Source organism: Mchenga conophoros, linkage group LG16 (assembly GCF_057382185.1).
Source record: "Mchenga conophoros isolate Kocher_MC1m ecotype Shallow Benthic linkage group LG16, M_conophoros_male_GT1.1, whole genome shotgun sequence".
NCBI lineage: Eukaryota > Metazoa > Chordata > Actinopteri > Cichliformes > Cichlidae > Mchenga > Mchenga conophoros.
In genome coordinates, this window is record NC_140541.1 from 8,424,910 (window position 1) to 8,441,626 (window position 16,717).

Here is a 16,717-nt window from a genome sequence, read left to right on the forward strand (position 1 = left end):
TGCCCCAACAAGACAAATGCTTTGCAGACCTTTTGGGTCACCTCAATTGTTGATGCGTTTTTCCTGTCTACAGTTTCTTCTTTTGTTGCTTATTAGCTTGGAGCTGAAGGAGTCAGGCTAGCTTATGTGCTCAATGGTTATAGGTATGCCTTCAGGGGGAACTCAGCTTTAGCTTGTAATCCAAAGTGACATTTAAGCATTTTCAGGAAACCAGAATGCATAAATGAAGCAGTGAAAGGGCTGATGTGTTTACTATTCAACCGCTAGGCTTAATGTCAAAGTGCATTGTAATGTAACCAGAGTGGGAGTTCCCCTCAAGGGTAGCTTGGGTGTCGTTTTTCTAGACTGGAGGTGAACAAAGTGCCCATCACTCAGTCCTCTCCCAAATCCTCTTTTATCCCTTTGTTTTCACTCCCGATGGTCAATTTCAATAATCTGCACTTTCATTACAAATTTCTCCTTCACTCCTGCACCCCAATCCCCCATCTATCTGTCCATAGCGCTGTCTCCATCCTCCCACCACACAATTTCTCCAGCAATTCCCATCTGATCTGGCTCAGCACCATCTCTGATTGTTTCGCAGAGCTAACCTCTTTACGTAAGTATTCAAATTTGTTGTAAAAGCCTGTAACACTACCCCAAATTATTTCATATCACAAACCCTCCGAAGGCATCTTTATGGACAGGAACATTTTATCGTCTTCTGCTCTTCTGTCATTTTTATCCTTTTTCTTATGAGCCGTTTCATCATTTTGCATCTCTTCATCTTTCTATTCTATTACCTTGTGTCTCATGCTTCACCTCCCATCCTCTTGCTGCTTCTCCCCCACAATCTCCTCTTTCCAGGAATTGTGTCTGGCCTAATTCCCCATTACCGAGATTGATGGGCCAAGGGTTCAGTCCTGTCGCTCTCTGGCTCAAGAAAACCGTGTAAGCAGCCAGCGTGTACGTGCAGCAGGATCATAAAAGCCCCGTAATGTCCAGCTTCCTGCCCTTGCTTTAGTTTTTAATGATCACTATCTGCTCCATCTGTAATCTGCTTTGAACCCATTATTATTATTTGCTTGAGGTTTATAGCGATGCATTGAGCTGGTTCACCAAACTAAGGCTGGAAAACCACAATTGACTTTTACTAAACATCTGGTTCTGTTAGATCTTGGTTAGTATTTAAATCTGGAATAAAATTCTATATTTCTTCATAACCACCGCCTTTAATTTTGTTTATATCATGCTGAGGAGTTTACATTGTGTTTCTAAAGTAATATTAAAGTAATAGACAGAAAATACATCACAGCCATCAAAATATAATCCTGTTATTTAAGCGGCAGTGCAATCTCAGCCTCTACACGTTTGTGTCACAGCAAAATGAAAGCTCCCAGTGTCCTTCAGTTTAAAAATAGAGCAGAGAAAGCCCTCTTTGTGGGTTTTTTCCCCCTCAACAGACAGGACAATCCCACAAAGTGGACGACTGTTGTGCCTCTGTGCATGCGTGTGTGTTATCCCAAAACTCTGTGTTGTCCTACAAAGCATTACTTCTGACTAGTAGAGCTGAAAAGAAAGTCTAGACTCATGTAATTCATGTCACCAGTACTACTGCCTCCAGCTACACTTGAGGAAAAGGAAAAGAACAATGGTTTCGGTTTTCCAACCAGAACCCAAAACCCATCCTGAGCTTACAGCCAACCATTTTTCTCTGACAGAAGCTTTAGCCTGAGTATTCAATGGAGGAAAAACCAAGAGCTCAGCAGATACTGTACATAAAATGATGATCCTCAGGTTGTGTGGTTAATATCTTCTTGAATGTTATATTTGTAAGAGACAAATTGACTCACTGTGATAAAAACAAACAAACTAATTGGTGTTTATGTGTGAAAGCCCCTGAAACTTCAAGGTTGTTCACATATACAGGAAACCTAAATTTTGCATTGTCTTTATTCTAGCCCCAGAAATCAGAAGTGTGCATAAGTGTGAAACAACCCAGACAAACCCACTGTCCAGCAAATGCATTAGCTGGGCAAATTTAGAGCTAATTGAATGGGCTGCCATCTTCTAACATCCTCAAGTCATTCATTTCTTTTATAATCATTTGCAAAATGCAAATCCAAACCTTCAGGAACCTTACATGCTGCTGACATGAGCAATTAGATCCTTGCTTTGCCCATAGCACAGAATTTAAAAAAAAAAAAAAAAAAAAAAAAAAGATACAAACCTAAATCGATGCAACAACTCCCCCAAAACCCTGCAATCTGATGATTGGGAAAACCTTGCAGGACTTAAGAATAGCAATACAGGGAGTAACTATGACATGACTCTAGTAAGTCAACCATTCATTCCTGATGTAGGTACTAACCGGTTTGGGCATCTTTCTCCGCTCTCCTGTCCCCTGCTGCTGATGAAACAGAAAGAAGTCGTCCTCCGTCTTCCTGCCTCACTCCGGGGCACCAGCGCCTGAGACACAAAGCAACAATGAAAGCAAATGTCAACAAATAAGAGAAAAAAACAACATAAGGTAGACGTAGCCCCAGGGCTCTGCTGTAGTGTGTTTCTTCTATATTTCTTGGTTCTCTTATAGTACAATTATACATTTGTGCTGAAGACAGAACAGTGCTATGATTAGAAAACAGAAAGATAAAAACAAAGGATCTGCTGATTGGGTTCATGCTGACAACAGTTTGCACTGCGTTTCCTTTCACTATACCAACCACTTCCTTACGTGGTAATTTTTCTAATATACACTTCACAGCCCTGTGACAGCTGGGATAGACTCCAGCTCCCCCACGACCCTGAATTAGATAGGTGGAAGACGATGGATAAACGGATGGATGGATGATTTCACAGCATCTGCTGTAACAGATAAACCTCCCACATTTTAGTCACACTGTGCATACATAAACTAACTGAATTCACATCTCCTCACTATAAATGTACATACCTAGTCATTTTTAATACTGCGGCTACAAAAACACTGCTGACACACACTCAATGCTAGAGCCCGACCAATACACGGGTCTAGTACTGCCACCTTGCAGCAACAGAGTTCTGGGTTCAGATACCCAGGCTTCTGAGGGTGGCCTTTCTGTGTGGGGTGTGCATGTGCTCCTTGTTCCTACGGGGTTTTCTCCAACTCAAGAATTTTTTTGCTCTCTAAAAGTCAGCAACTGAAGTGAGTTTCCTGGATGTACGCAAGGTGCTTTTCATTATGCTCAGGCATGTAAACTCCTCTTAGCAAGGATGTGTGAGAGCTATGAGGAAGCTGCCGAATGAGAAATCCTGTCATCAGTTAAGTGTAACGTGCTGCACGGCTGTATCAACAGAAAGGCCCAGACTGAATTCTGGATTCAAACCCAGAACCTTCTTGCTGTAAGGCATCAGTGCTACTTTCCACACCACCGTGTTCCTCTGAATTCCTACTGGTTAGGAAACTTCGTTGCAGACGAACAAGCTGTAGTCAGTTCACTACCATCTCTGCTGCTACGGTGCTGCATGCACTACTGCACATATTTATTTTTCCCCACTTTAAAACTTAGACCTTGTGTACAGATCAGTCTTCACTGGAGTTTCCTAACGACCTATATATTGATTTGAACTGTTATCTGGACAACTATATAGCACATAGTTGTCTAACAGTCTATCTATCGCCTCTGTCAGTGCGCCCCAGGGCAGCTGTGGCTACAACGTAGCTTGCCATCGCCAGTGTGTGAATGTGTGTGTGAATGGGTGAATGACTGAATGTAGTGTAAAGCGCTTTGGGGTCCTATGGACTAGAAAAGCGCTATACAAATGCAGGCCATTTACCATTTATCAAACAATCTGTTACTGTTTAATCTGATGTTACAATTCTTTATTGTAACATATTTACTTTGTGTGTCTGACTATGTGATGTTTCATTACACCGCAGTCAGTCACACAATATAACTGTGTGACTGAACTGTTATATTACCTGTAAAGGTGGGATTAGGCCTCTTCAATAATCCTTTACGTACATCTCTTTCTAAACCATGTGTGCGCTGACTGAAAATAGCCCTGACAAAACAGATTTATCAGTTGCTGCAGGTTAATAAGGAATAAGGGGAAATGCAAACCTTTCCAAACAGAACACTGCTGACATGGTCACACTGTCAAAACAGGACAAACTGGCCATTTGATATAAGATTACGTCACAAAAATCACTGAACCACTATTAACTTCATGTTTTACTGCAAGTACGTTATGAAAAAGGGACAAACTAAACTAGCAACACTTAGCAAACAACCATACTGTACACACACAGATGTTACTGAGATCCTTTGACTACAGCAGAATTCCTCAGTGTTCAGATGAAGCTGTAACAGAGGAGCAGTCCTAAACTCAGCATAAAAAACAAATGAGAACCATAGAGTAGGTAGAGGACAGTGGTTAGTTATAGAGAAAATCAGGGAAAGAAAGAAGAAACAGAAACAAACCAGTAAGTGGGGACAAAACGGGTGGGGGTGGTGGGGGTTTACAAAGCCCTTTGCATGATCTCTATGACAAATCATAACTTGCTTACTGAGAAATGTTATGTTCTCTGGACAGTGTGGGTTTATCTAGTACATCTTGTTACCTAAAATGATTAGAATGTAAGGAGAGCAGTTAGTAGGTGTCCCGTAGGTGCCAGATCTTTGTGATGTGTGGGGCTAGAAATAGACCTTCCACAAGTGTCAGCACATAGCATTAAACCAGGCTCAGACACAGGCTTAGGCTCGGTCTGACAAGAAAAACAAAGTGAAAGATTTTGGTTCTCTAAATATCTCAGAGTTACTGGAAAGGTTTACACTAATTAATATGACCACAAGAAGCCATCCAAGAAGAATTATGGAAGAGTTCTTCATTTTGTTTTTATTTTCGAAATAATGATGGAAACTAGGTTTGGTTTGTAAACTGGGACAAATAAAACATTCAGTATGTCATAAAGATGGTGTTTAGATCTAAAAGAAATTGGTTTCAAAGTGTGTGTTCTCAAATTGACTTATCAGTGCAGTCAGCCTCTGCTATGCTTTGTTTGTCTAACTATTAGTGAGTGAATTTAAACAAACCTACGCCTCCAAGACTAAAAGAAAATTATTTTGAGGACTTCAGCCAAGAATTTACATGTCTCTGCATAAAACATTCTTTACAATAATCACATTTAAAGGATTAGGCTATTGAACAGAAAAAACAGTAAAAATTATTTAAAGAATAATTAACTTGGACAACTACATTGAACTGCTAACTAACCTCAGTTAAATACTTTACAGAAGTCACTGCAGATCCATTTAATGTGGTCAATAACTGCCCTACATATTTCCATCCTATTAGAAGGCTGGCAGAAGGATTTCTACATATTTGAATAGTCTTGAGGCAAACTGAAATTTTATAGTCACATCTGAGAGCATTGTAAATTTACAAATTCTCACTTTTAAAAAGTCCCTTTGATGTGTCAGAAAACTGTACAACATGACCTGCAAATCAATGCACTGCTCAGTCTCAGTCAAGCCTTCCATAATCACATCAGCGTCTTATGAGGCCCAAATCCTAAAGGTCTACCTGGCTCAGAATACATTTTCGTTCAAAGAGAGCTTTGGAAGCCAGATGAGCTTCTTTCTTCAGGTGCAGAAGCATCTCAACTAAGCCAAGATTGTAATACGAGTGACCTCTAGACTACCGCTTGAAATAGTACTTGTTAAAATAGGAAGATGTAGGACAGAATCATGTTTTAAATCATTATTCTAGAAGAAGAGTGAGCAAAACTAATATTACTGTTTGAAACACTGGCACCTTCAGAGGGCAGGAACATATTTAAGACTACTAAAGATTGATTGTACTGTCAGCAGTAGCAGCAGCTGTAGTTTGACCACATCAACTAGGACAATATGTCTGTGAAGGTTCTCAGTCATCCAGGTCATCGTAGTCAAAGGAGCTTGCAAAGAAAAGCGTCTGGACTTCTTTAAGTTGCTTGAAGACGTTTCACCTCTCATCCGAGAAGCTTCTTCAGTTCTAAGGTCAAATGGTGGAGAGTCCCAGATATAAACCTAGTGGGAGTTTCCCCCCCACAGAGGGACAAAAGGACCCCCTGATGATCCTCTAATCGCCTGAGCCAAGGTGGGAAACTGGGTGTGGGTCCCAATCAGCCAGAGTTTCGGGTGTGTTCATTGTGAAACCTGGCCCCACCTTATCATGCGAATTCCTGAGGTCAGATGGCCCAGGATGTGAGTGGGCGTTAAGGCGTCTGGGAAGGGATCTCAAAACTGGATTATAGATGGCAGAGAGTTGGTGTCGTAAACCCCCGCCTCTGTTCAAAGATGGTCGCTCACAGTGGACATAGATGGCTTCTTTCACTCCTCTTTCAAACCATCTGTCCTCTCTGTCCGCACGTTTTGAGTGCTTCCTTTACATGTGTGTCACACATGTAAAGGAAGCACTCAAAACGTGCGGCTATCCTAAATGGGCGTTCTTAAAGTCAGCAAAGAGGCACAGAAAAGAAGATCAGACACCAGCGAGGGAGGACAGACGCAACAACATTGTCATCCCCTATGTAGCCGGTGTATCAGAGAAACTCAGGAGAGTTTTCTCCAAGCATGACATCCCAGTGTATTTCAGACCCAGCAACACGCTCAGACAGAAACTGGTTCACCCGAAAGACAAAACGCCAAAACACAGACTTAACAATGTGGTGTATGCTGTACAGTGCAGCGAGGAATGCTCAGACCTCTACATCGGAGAGACCAAACAGCCACTTCACAAGCGCATGGCACAACACAGAAGAGCCACCTCCACAGGACAAGACTCAGCAGTCCATCTGCATCTTAAGGATAAAGGACACTCTTTCGAGGATGCCAATGTTCACATTTTGGACAGAGAGGACAGATGGTTTGAAAGAGGAGTGAAAGAAGCCATCTATGTCCACTGTGAGCGACCATCTTTGAACAGAGGCGGGGGTTTACGACACCAACTCTCTGCCATCTATAATCCAGTTTTGAGATCCCTTCCCAGACGCCTTAACGCCCACTCACATCCTGGGCCATCTGACCTCAGGAATTCGCATGATAAGGTGGGGCCAGGTTTCACAATGAACACACCCGAAACTCTGGCTGATTGGGACCCACACCCAGTTTCCCACCTTGGCTCAGGCGATTAGAGGATCATCAGGGGGTCCTTTTGTCCCTCTGTGGGGGGGAAACTCCCACTAGGTTTATATCTGGGACTCTCCACCATTTGACCTTAGAACTGAAGAAGCTTCTCGGATGAGAGGTGAAACGTCTTCAAGCAACTTAAAGAAGTCCAGACGCTTTTCTTTGCAAGCTCCTTTGACAACTAGGACAATACTATTACTGACAGTTGTGACAGCAACTGAACGCACCCCCAAGCCAAAGTTTCATATCACAAAAAAGCTCTATTCCGACAGGACCAGTTTCAGGTTTCTATCACACAATACTGCTGAGTGAGGTCATCTTCTAGCAGGTAAATAGACTGAAAGAGCATCCAGTACAAAGGCTCAGTCACAATGCTAGAAGCCACCAAGTGAAAATCTGGCATTTTCAGTCCTGAGGAAAAATTCAGTATTCCACGTTTGGCAAGTGATTGATAGCATTGACATTGACTCCTAAAACCCCAATTACGCAGGCCTAGAGACAGGTCGGTGACCCCCGGTATCACAAAATCCCAAATGGAAACTAGCTGGTAATTGTATCTGCTTACCAGCTTTAAAGTAAAAGTTGCACCTTACCACTGCAACTTTTACTTTGAAGGCAAATGTTCCATTTCCAGTTTGCGTTGCACATTTTCAAGTTTCATTAAAGGTCAGAGAGCAAATGATGATGATGATATGGTCTGCATAAGTTGTAAGTTGGTGTCATCGATACAAACGGAGTGACCGCACAAGTCTGCTAGTGACACCATCTTTGCAACAGATTTCAACATTGAAAACATTAAAATAAAATAAAATTCAATCAATCGCCAGCTGGTCAGGAAATATACATTTTATCTTTAGTCACAGGAGGTCAATGTGTGGGTTTGCTGGTCAGTCACTAAGTCTGTGTGGCTAACTGAGGCTCACAGATAAACTGCCACTCAAACGTTTGGACACACCTTCCCATTTAATGGTTTTTCTTTATTTTTACTACTTTCTACATTGTAGATACATACCGAAGACATCAAATATATGAAGAAAGATATATGGAATTATGCAGCAAAGAAAAAAACTGATAAATCACTCTGTCTTATATTTTAGATTCCTGAAAGTAGCCACCCTTTGCCATGATGACAGCACTGTAAACTCTGAATGTGCTCTCAGTGAGCTTCATGATGTAGTCGCCTGAAATGGTTTCACTTCACAGGTGTGCCATGTCAGAGTTTATTTGCGTAATTTCTTGCCTTCTTAATGGGGTTGGGATCATCAATTGCATTGTGCAGAAGTCGGGTTTGTACACAGCTGACAACCCTGTTTGACAAATTTTAGATTTCATAAGTAAAGAGACACAACAGTCCATCATGACTTTAAGAACTGAAGGTCAGTCAGTCCAGACAATTGCTAAAACGTTGAATGTGTCCCCAAGTGCAGTCGCAAAAACCATCAAATACTATGGCGAAACTGGCTCACATGAGGATTGCCCCAAGAAAGGACGACCAAGAGTCACCTCTGCTGCTGAGGATAAATCCATCCGAGTCACCAGACTCAGAAAACACAAGTTTCCAGCACCTCAGAGTAGAGCCCAGATAAATGTCACACAGAGTTCCAGTAGCATCTCTACATCAACTGTTCAGAGGAGACTGGTGTGAATCAGACCTTTACTGTATGGTCAGATAGCTGCTAAGAAACCACTACTAAGGAAAAGCAACAATCAGAAGAGTTTGTTTGGACCAAAAGACCCAAGGAATGGACATCTGATGAAAATCTTTGGTCTGATGAGTCCAAATTTGAGAGTTTTGGTTCGACCCACCGTGTCTTTTAGATAGTCACCGTGAAGCATAGAGGAGGAGGTGTAATGGTGAGGGTGCATTACTGGTGACACTGTTGGGGATTTATTCACAATTGATATCACATGGAACCAGCATGGCTACCCCAGCATCCAGCAGCGACATGCAATCCCATCCAGTTTGCATTTAGTTGGACCAACATTTATTTTTCAACAGGACAAAGATGTCAAACACACCTCCAGGCTGTGCAAGGGTTATTTGATCAAGAAGGAGAGTGATGGATTTCTGCACCAGATATCCTGACCTCCACAGTCACCTGACCTAAACCCAGTCAAGATGGTTTGGGATGAGATGGACCGCAGAGTGAAGGCAAAAAGTCCAACCAGTGCTCAGCATCCCTGCGAACTCCTTCAAGAGTGTTGAAAACTATTTCAGGTGACGACCTCATGAAGGTCATCAAGAGAATGCCAAAAATGTGCAAAGCAGTGATCAAAGCAAAGGGTGGCTATTTTGAATAATCTAAATTATAAAACATGTTTTGAGTTGTTTCACTCTTTTTTTGTTTACTGCATTATTCCGTACGTGTTCATTCATAGTTTTGATGCCTTCAGTGAGAATCTACAATGTAAATAAAATAAAGGAAAATCATTATATAAGAAGGTGTGTCCAAACTTTTGACTGGTAGTGTACATTGGTTTCCTGATATCAGCTGATATTTGCCCATCAAAGATACATCAGGGTTTCCAGTTTGTGCCGATAAAAATCTTTTGTAATTAAGAAATGTTGATCTCCATTATCTACAATACTGCACTATCTATAGGACATGTAACTGAGTACACTTGCCTGTCCGGGATATATCTCTACCACTTTTGGGATAGGAACTGAAAGATGGTGAACTATGGTTAGGCAGGGTGGAGTCAGAGGAAACTCTAGTGTAGCTCGCAGTCATTATGTGGAAATCTAAAATCTTTTAATTACGTTTCGTATCATTTCGATGCCAATGACATTCAGCTTTATCCACCCTAGTCCATCTTATTTAACCCAGATTAGTATAAGCTTGCTAGCAATTACCTTGCTTTGAACACCAACAATGCTGAGACCATAATTATAGCTCCTTGTGAACTATAACCTAAAATGAGTCAGACTCGTACGTTTTTTGTTCAACGGCTAAGTCCAGCATTCAGAATCTTAGTGTAATATTTGATTCTTCTTTGGGGTTCGACTTGCATATAAAATCTTTGTCTCGATTCCTGTTTCTTTCATTTAAAGAACATTTCTAAACTGTGACTTATGTTCTCCTTAGTTGAAATGGAAAATAATGTTTATCGTTTTTGTTTTTTCATTTAGATTACTGTAATGGCCTGCTTACCAGCTTGAACAAAGTTTTACTTTCACACTTCCAAGCAATACAAAATGCTGCGGCCAGGCTAGTAACATCTTCTAGAAAGCAAGTCCACATCACTAGCATTCATACTCTTTACACTGGCTCCCAACAGGTTTACGATTCATTTTAAAATCCTTGTAATAACATACGAAATAAGTCACGGCCAAGGTCCAGATTATATACACTGCTCCTCACCATCTTCACGGGTTCAGAATCTGTTAGTTGTTTGCTGTACACAACTAAAGACTGGGGAGAATGAGCCTTTAAGTCTGTGGGACCGAGGCAATGGAAGAGTCTACCGCCACAACTACGTCTAGTTGACTCTGTGGGTGCTTTTAAAAAGCAGTAAAAACTTTTAATAAAACAGGCTTTGTGTTGATTTTATTGGATTATTATTATTATTATTATTATTATTATTATTATTATTATTATTATTATTATTATTATTATTCATTTGTTTGTCTTTTAGAAATCTTTTTCTTAATTGTGTCTTATTTTATCTTTTTATTGGCTATTATGGCACTTAATGTTTTTAATTTTACTTTTTTTTGTGTAAAGCTCTTAATAAATGTTACTTACTTCCAATATTGGTTCTTAAGCATACCAGATATGCTGAAATTATATATTTATTGGACCTATGAATTATCTATATGCAAGTAGTGTATATGCACAAACTAACACCAGAACAGCCACTTAACTAGAGAGCTATGGAAATCACAAGATAGAAAGTACAGGTGATAGCAGGCTAGCAGCAACTGAACTTTCTAAATAACAGTGAGATTAATTATCTACCAAACAAACTCTGACAGCTGTTAACATACAGTGCAAACCAGATCCAACAGAGCTCTACTTGTGGTGGGAAGCACTGATATATAAATACTGACCAATTTGTATTGATGTTGGATTTTTTTAAGCACCCTAAAAACAGATATCAGTATCAGCACCACAAATGCATAAATAACTCAGACAGTTCCATCGCTCCTGCTGGCCTTAACAGCTTTTTCACTGGAAGCCCTATTACAATCAATGCAACAAATTCATTGTTGAAACCATTTTCAGCTGTAGGTAGGAAAGATGAGAAAGTGTCTCATAGATCTAAAATAACTTCATCCACAATTTAATAACAGCTAGACTGAACCAGAAGAAACTGAACCATTATCAGCATAAGTCCCTTGGCTGGAAAACTTAAATTTAAAGCAGGTAGACTGCAAAATCTAAAGCCTGGGATGAGTTTATCAGCTGAGTCACCTTGTGCAATTTTCTTCCAACCCTGTAACACCTTCTGCTTGCTCTGTGTCTTTCTATTTCACATCGAGGGTGAGAGACAGTGAGGAAGGACTACAACAGTGAATTGATGGAAAAAAAAAAAAAAAAAAAAAAAAGAGAGAGAGAGAAAGTCGGTAAGAATTCAAAGCTTCACTTGACCCATATACCTGCAGCCAGCAGATAGGTGAAGACACTGAATGCTAAGAGAGTTGAAGTGGTTTTACGTCTGTGTTCTGTGAAACAGTATAAAGCCAGTCGTTCAAAAAAGAAAAAACCCACAGCACACACAGGTCTGCACTGTGTAGACAGGCTTAGAAAAAAGTGATGTAATATATTTAGTGAAACCACAGGGTCACTTAAAAAAAGATATAGCTTTCAGGTCCCCATTCATGCAAAAAGAAACCTCTCTCAATGTGAACATTGCTTTCTTTCATCTCTCTCGTTTTCCCAGTTGATATCAACACTGTTAATAGGGCTGTTTGATATAAAGATATATATCGGATGACGATATAAAAACGTCTATCATTTCATATTACGCTATCGTTTGTTTCGTGGTGTCGCAAAATAAACTGTTTACGGCAATATTTATTTTTTCATGGTTTTGATGGTCACTGTAGTTTTTATTAATTTCTTAAAGTTCTCTCTTTCTCTTATATTTAATATAACCACACTAGGGACGGACAAGCGCCTGTTTTTATGCGTTGTCGTTAGCAACAACGACGGTAACAGCATCGCGTGTCCGCTTGTTTATGTTCCACATAAACCTTTCACAATAAAGCTCAAGATCCTGTTGAGATTTTTCACATGAATCACGTGAAAGAGCAGATTATTTACGGATGAGAAGCAAAAAAGAGCCGCCAGGTGCTAAAAAATAAACCTTAGACTCAAACGTTAGAACAGGCTTTTCCCTGCAGCACGCCGTGTAATAAAGAAAGCGGCGGCCGTTACTATGTCTAAAAATGTATAGTTTCATGCATAGGTTAAAACACGACTCCAGCTGGAAACACTTCACGCAAGTCGAGCTGCCTGAGATTCACATAATTTACAGAAAATGTTACATTTTTGTGATTTATATCGTTATCGGACGATAGAATTCTTATATTGGGATATGAGATTTTGGTCAGATCGCACAGCCCTAACTTAATATCAAAAAAATTTACAGACTTTTATAGATTTTCCAGTCGCCTTTACAGACCTCTGTTACTTGTCCCTCCTTTGCCATTTAATCATGTTAAGTTGGGCTGTGATTCATATTGGGAAATACTGTTCTGACTTTCTTTGCCATTTAAAAATGGCAATAAAATAAAAATAAGTGGTGGTGGGGGGAGGGGGAAGGTAATGAAACCCCATTCAGAAATGTGGAGCTGGATCTCGTTCAATTATTTTCAACAGTTCTTGACAACATCACCGGTTTCCTTTATTCTGTTAATTTACATAGTGATAGCTTAAACATAAAAAACAAAGGGCGACTGTTGCTGTGAAATACTTGCAACGGTAAATCTCTGTCATTACATGTGTGTTTGCAGAAGCCACAAAATGTCCTGCTGTTAAGTGCCAGGGCTGACACACTCATAACTTTGAGCAGCTGTTACAACAGCAGGAATCGGCACCAACTGCTTAGAAAACAAAGCTTTACTTAAACCACCAAAGAGCCAATTGACCCCTCTGTGAATGTCAGGAGGGGAGACTTTGTGATAAAACGCAAATGGCTTGTCCCAGGTGTGACCTCTGAAACTAACTGAGCTAACACAAACTCCTTTCAAGCCACTGAAAAGGTGTGAATTTTCATGAGTTTCTCAAATATAATAAAATTTATGGCACAAACAGCAGCTTTTTTGGAATCACCTCCAAGCGCTCCAAGCTTACATGCTGACTTTTTTCCCCCTCTCAGTTGGAGGAAATGGGAGGCAGAGAATGGGTAGGATTGGGGGACGGGATGGAGTATAACGCTGAATCTCAACAGCCAACCGCAGAAGACCACGCTAATCAGCCAAAAACAAAGACTAGCTCCAGATGCATGTGTAATGACTATGGCTGAATTTGAAACCAGCCCGTTTTATTTACAGACATGCATGAAGGACGTTTGCATTTGTTATCCCTCCAAAACCGTAACCTCTGTGTCAGAATTCTTCACGCACTGAGTTACTTAAACCAGCTTTAAAGTGTGCAGGAAACAGAGCAGATAAAGGCAAAGAAAGTGAAAGAGAGGACATGAGATTGAGGCACAATAAATAAGGGAGAAATGAGAGAAACTAGATAGCATCAGTCTGCGACAGGCCTCTGGAGCTAAAGTATTGGCTCCCTGTTCCCAGCTGATACTACTACATATGCTCCAACGTAACAACTGATGTGATAAATTACACCAACATACATGAGACAGAAAGGCATATTTCTGGCACATTACTTAAGATGTTGCAAGCTGTCAGCCTTATGTTTGTGAAAAAAGTAGAACAACAGTAATAACTCACTGCGTTTTATATTTTTGATCTCTTTTTCCACTTGAACAGTTAAAGATTCACCATTACTTTTGTTGCAATGCAAAGCATGTTCCTGGTTCAACTCTGACCATTTAAACTTGTTACCCATGCATGAATGCACCTTCACAATGCACCGAATGACAATAATAGATGTTTCTGGCACATTTCTCCTTTGTTTTAGATGTAACTAGACTTGACAGGCATCTATAATTAACAGAAGAAATGTAAACAGACAATGTAAATACTGTCTCTAAACTTTTAAAGTGCTTACATAGACTACGATAGAATGGAAATAGCAACAAAACACCATAAAAGTCTAAATTTTCATTAACAAGGCTGATAAGGGAAAACTGCACTCAGTACGAACACAGCCATAGCCATAACATAGTAGAGGAGTTTCACGTTGACAGCTGGTGTGTGAATACTCTGTCTAAATTCTTCCAGCTGGCAAATTGTCTTATTATGAACATTCTTAGGGTTGGTGCAAGTTGGTTTAAATTTTTTAAGAATAAAGAAAACCAGGGCCTATTCTCTTTCTTAAAATAGCGGAGGGATACTGCTGTTATTGCCATTTTAGTGTCTTTACATTTATCTCACGGTTACCATTTTTGATACAGTGAGGGTTTATTTACAAATACGAAGTTTAATCGTAATGACAAGTCTCTTTAATTAGCCAATGAGTAAGCATGTACTTTCAAGCCTTCATTAATAACTTCTGCTGTAAAGCTTTCTTCTTCTGCATTTAAGTGGTCTTACAGCAACATTTCTCAGGAATTAACAGCTATATGGACGTGTGGTCAGGACAAGCATTAGCATTCTCTTTTTGTGGCCTTGTGCCGTGGGATTATTCAACAGGTTACAAAAAAAAATAGCGCAGCCGAGAGAAATCTAAAACCAGCAGTCAAGGGTATCTGATGTCATGGTGCGGAGAGCCTCCTTCTCAAATGAGTTGTAATTCGGTCCCACGAGTGGGCGGGCTCGAGAGCAACAGGAGAATTTGAGCGATGGGAATAATGGCCAATAAATTCACTCGCTGTGCCTATCAGCAGCTCGTAATTTGCCTGCCGCCGACAGAGCATCTGTTTGTGCCAGATGGACCGCTAGCGTCCTGCGTGTGTGTGTGTGTGTGCGCGCGCTACTGTGACTGAATTGAAAACCGTTATTTATGTGCAAAAGCCATACTGGTCCGCGTGCTTCAAGCTTAGCGCCTAAACTTGAAAATGATAAACTAAGGCCAAGGTTGCCAACGTTAACATATCCTCATCTTGCTGATAAACAAAAAAAGTCAGACTTAAATCGAAGTTGTTATTTGTTTTTACGTTACAGTATCGCCTGTATAATCTTGGAGGCAGCGCTAAAAAAAGCGGAATTTAAATCGACCGCAAGTATCTCAAAGTGCGGTGACCGCAACACACGAGTCCCCGAATGCCGTATCTGCACCTGCTAACAGTTCAGTGTGAACGATGTGCTAATCGTGTTTCAGCAGCGGCTGTTTTCGACATTGTTACAGAAAGAAAGGCGCGTTGTCAGCACCACAAAAGTTGCAAACGGCGCAAGAAACATTCTTTCCGCTGCGAGCTTTTTTTTCTCTTCCCCACCAGAGCATCAGTCCCTTTCAGCACATGAACAGGACCTCGCCTGAATTTCAACAGCAAAGGCGGGCACGTTCAAGCTCTCCCGGGTAGCTGTTGAAATCATTATCGAAGCGCTCAGAGGAGCTCGTGAAAGCTCACATATATATTCCGCTTGAATCTCGAAGTAGACATGACAACTAATTGCCATGACTACCCTCTTCTGTTGCCTAACACCGACTGACACTGAGCCCTTCAGAGGAAAGCGACACGGGCTTACTCACCCGTCCTCCCGTCCTAAAACGTGCACGAAGCCGGTTAGAAACTGAGGTGAAGCCAAACCGGGGGCACGCCGCCTTTAACCTGCCAGTCAAAGTGCGCTAGAAAATAAGTTGTGCCGCTCGTCAGCGGCCCAGAGTGTTCAAATAAAGACACAGCTGCCGCTCTGCAGCCCAGAGAAGAAAATAAATCCCTTCTCATAATGGACGGCTTAAAGGAAAAGAAGGACGACAGGCAGAGATGAAGACGGTCAAACTCACCTCTAACGCCTAGCTGCGCTCGAGGATGTGTCCCAACTGTCACACCCTCCAGCAGGCAGCAGTACTTTATATATCCACAGCGATTAAAAATAGACCGTTTCACGTTCCCGGACACGGTGCGTACTGAGAGTGTAGCTATAGTGATACAGGCTTCATTGGAGGGAGACTCCTCCGCTAGTCTCCCACGACCGGAGAAGAGGTAGTCAATATGGCTGACAAACTCACCGTACCGAGGCGTGGTGAGCAGAGTCCTGCAGATTCACCCACCCCTCCTCCTCACACCGTGCGACTGAAACTCTGCAGAGCAGCCCAGCTGTGGGGTGTAGGACTGGGGTTCAGGAGCTTATCACCCCACCCTCCAAAAAAGGAGACGTTTTATTACCTCACAGACCCTTCTGGTAAATGTGTTGGGTCACATTTTATTTTGAGAAGTGCCCCCCTGCTGCTATGTAATGTGGCAAGTGTGTGACTGTAAAAGTGTTTGTATAGACATTTAGCTAAAAGCACCAAAGCAGTCAAAGCTTTAACGAATGTAGACTCGTTTTTTATTTATTTATTTTTTTAAAT

General features: G+C 41.1%; 1 protein-coding gene across 4 annotated transcripts in view; it reads right to left on the bottom strand.

Annotated features, from left to right (window-relative positions):
* Positions 1 to 16,507, bottom strand: part of LOC146556230 (radixin) — a 48,164-nt gene extending 31,657 nt beyond the window's left edge. The window contains exons 1-2 of one of the 4 annotated variants that reach the window (XM_085248497.1): positions 16,376 to 16,507; positions 2,351 to 2,448 (exon numbers count right to left, since the gene is read on the bottom strand). In XM_085248497.1, coding sequence (XP_085104623.1) covers positions 2,351 to 2,362 — 12 coding nt within the window. In that variant the 5' untranslated portion in view covers positions 2,363 to 2,448; positions 16,376 to 16,507. The other 3 variants (XM_085248499.1, XM_085248495.1, XM_085248498.1) reach the window with 3 other exon arrangements.
* Positions 16,508 to 16,717: the final 210 nt, after the last annotated feature.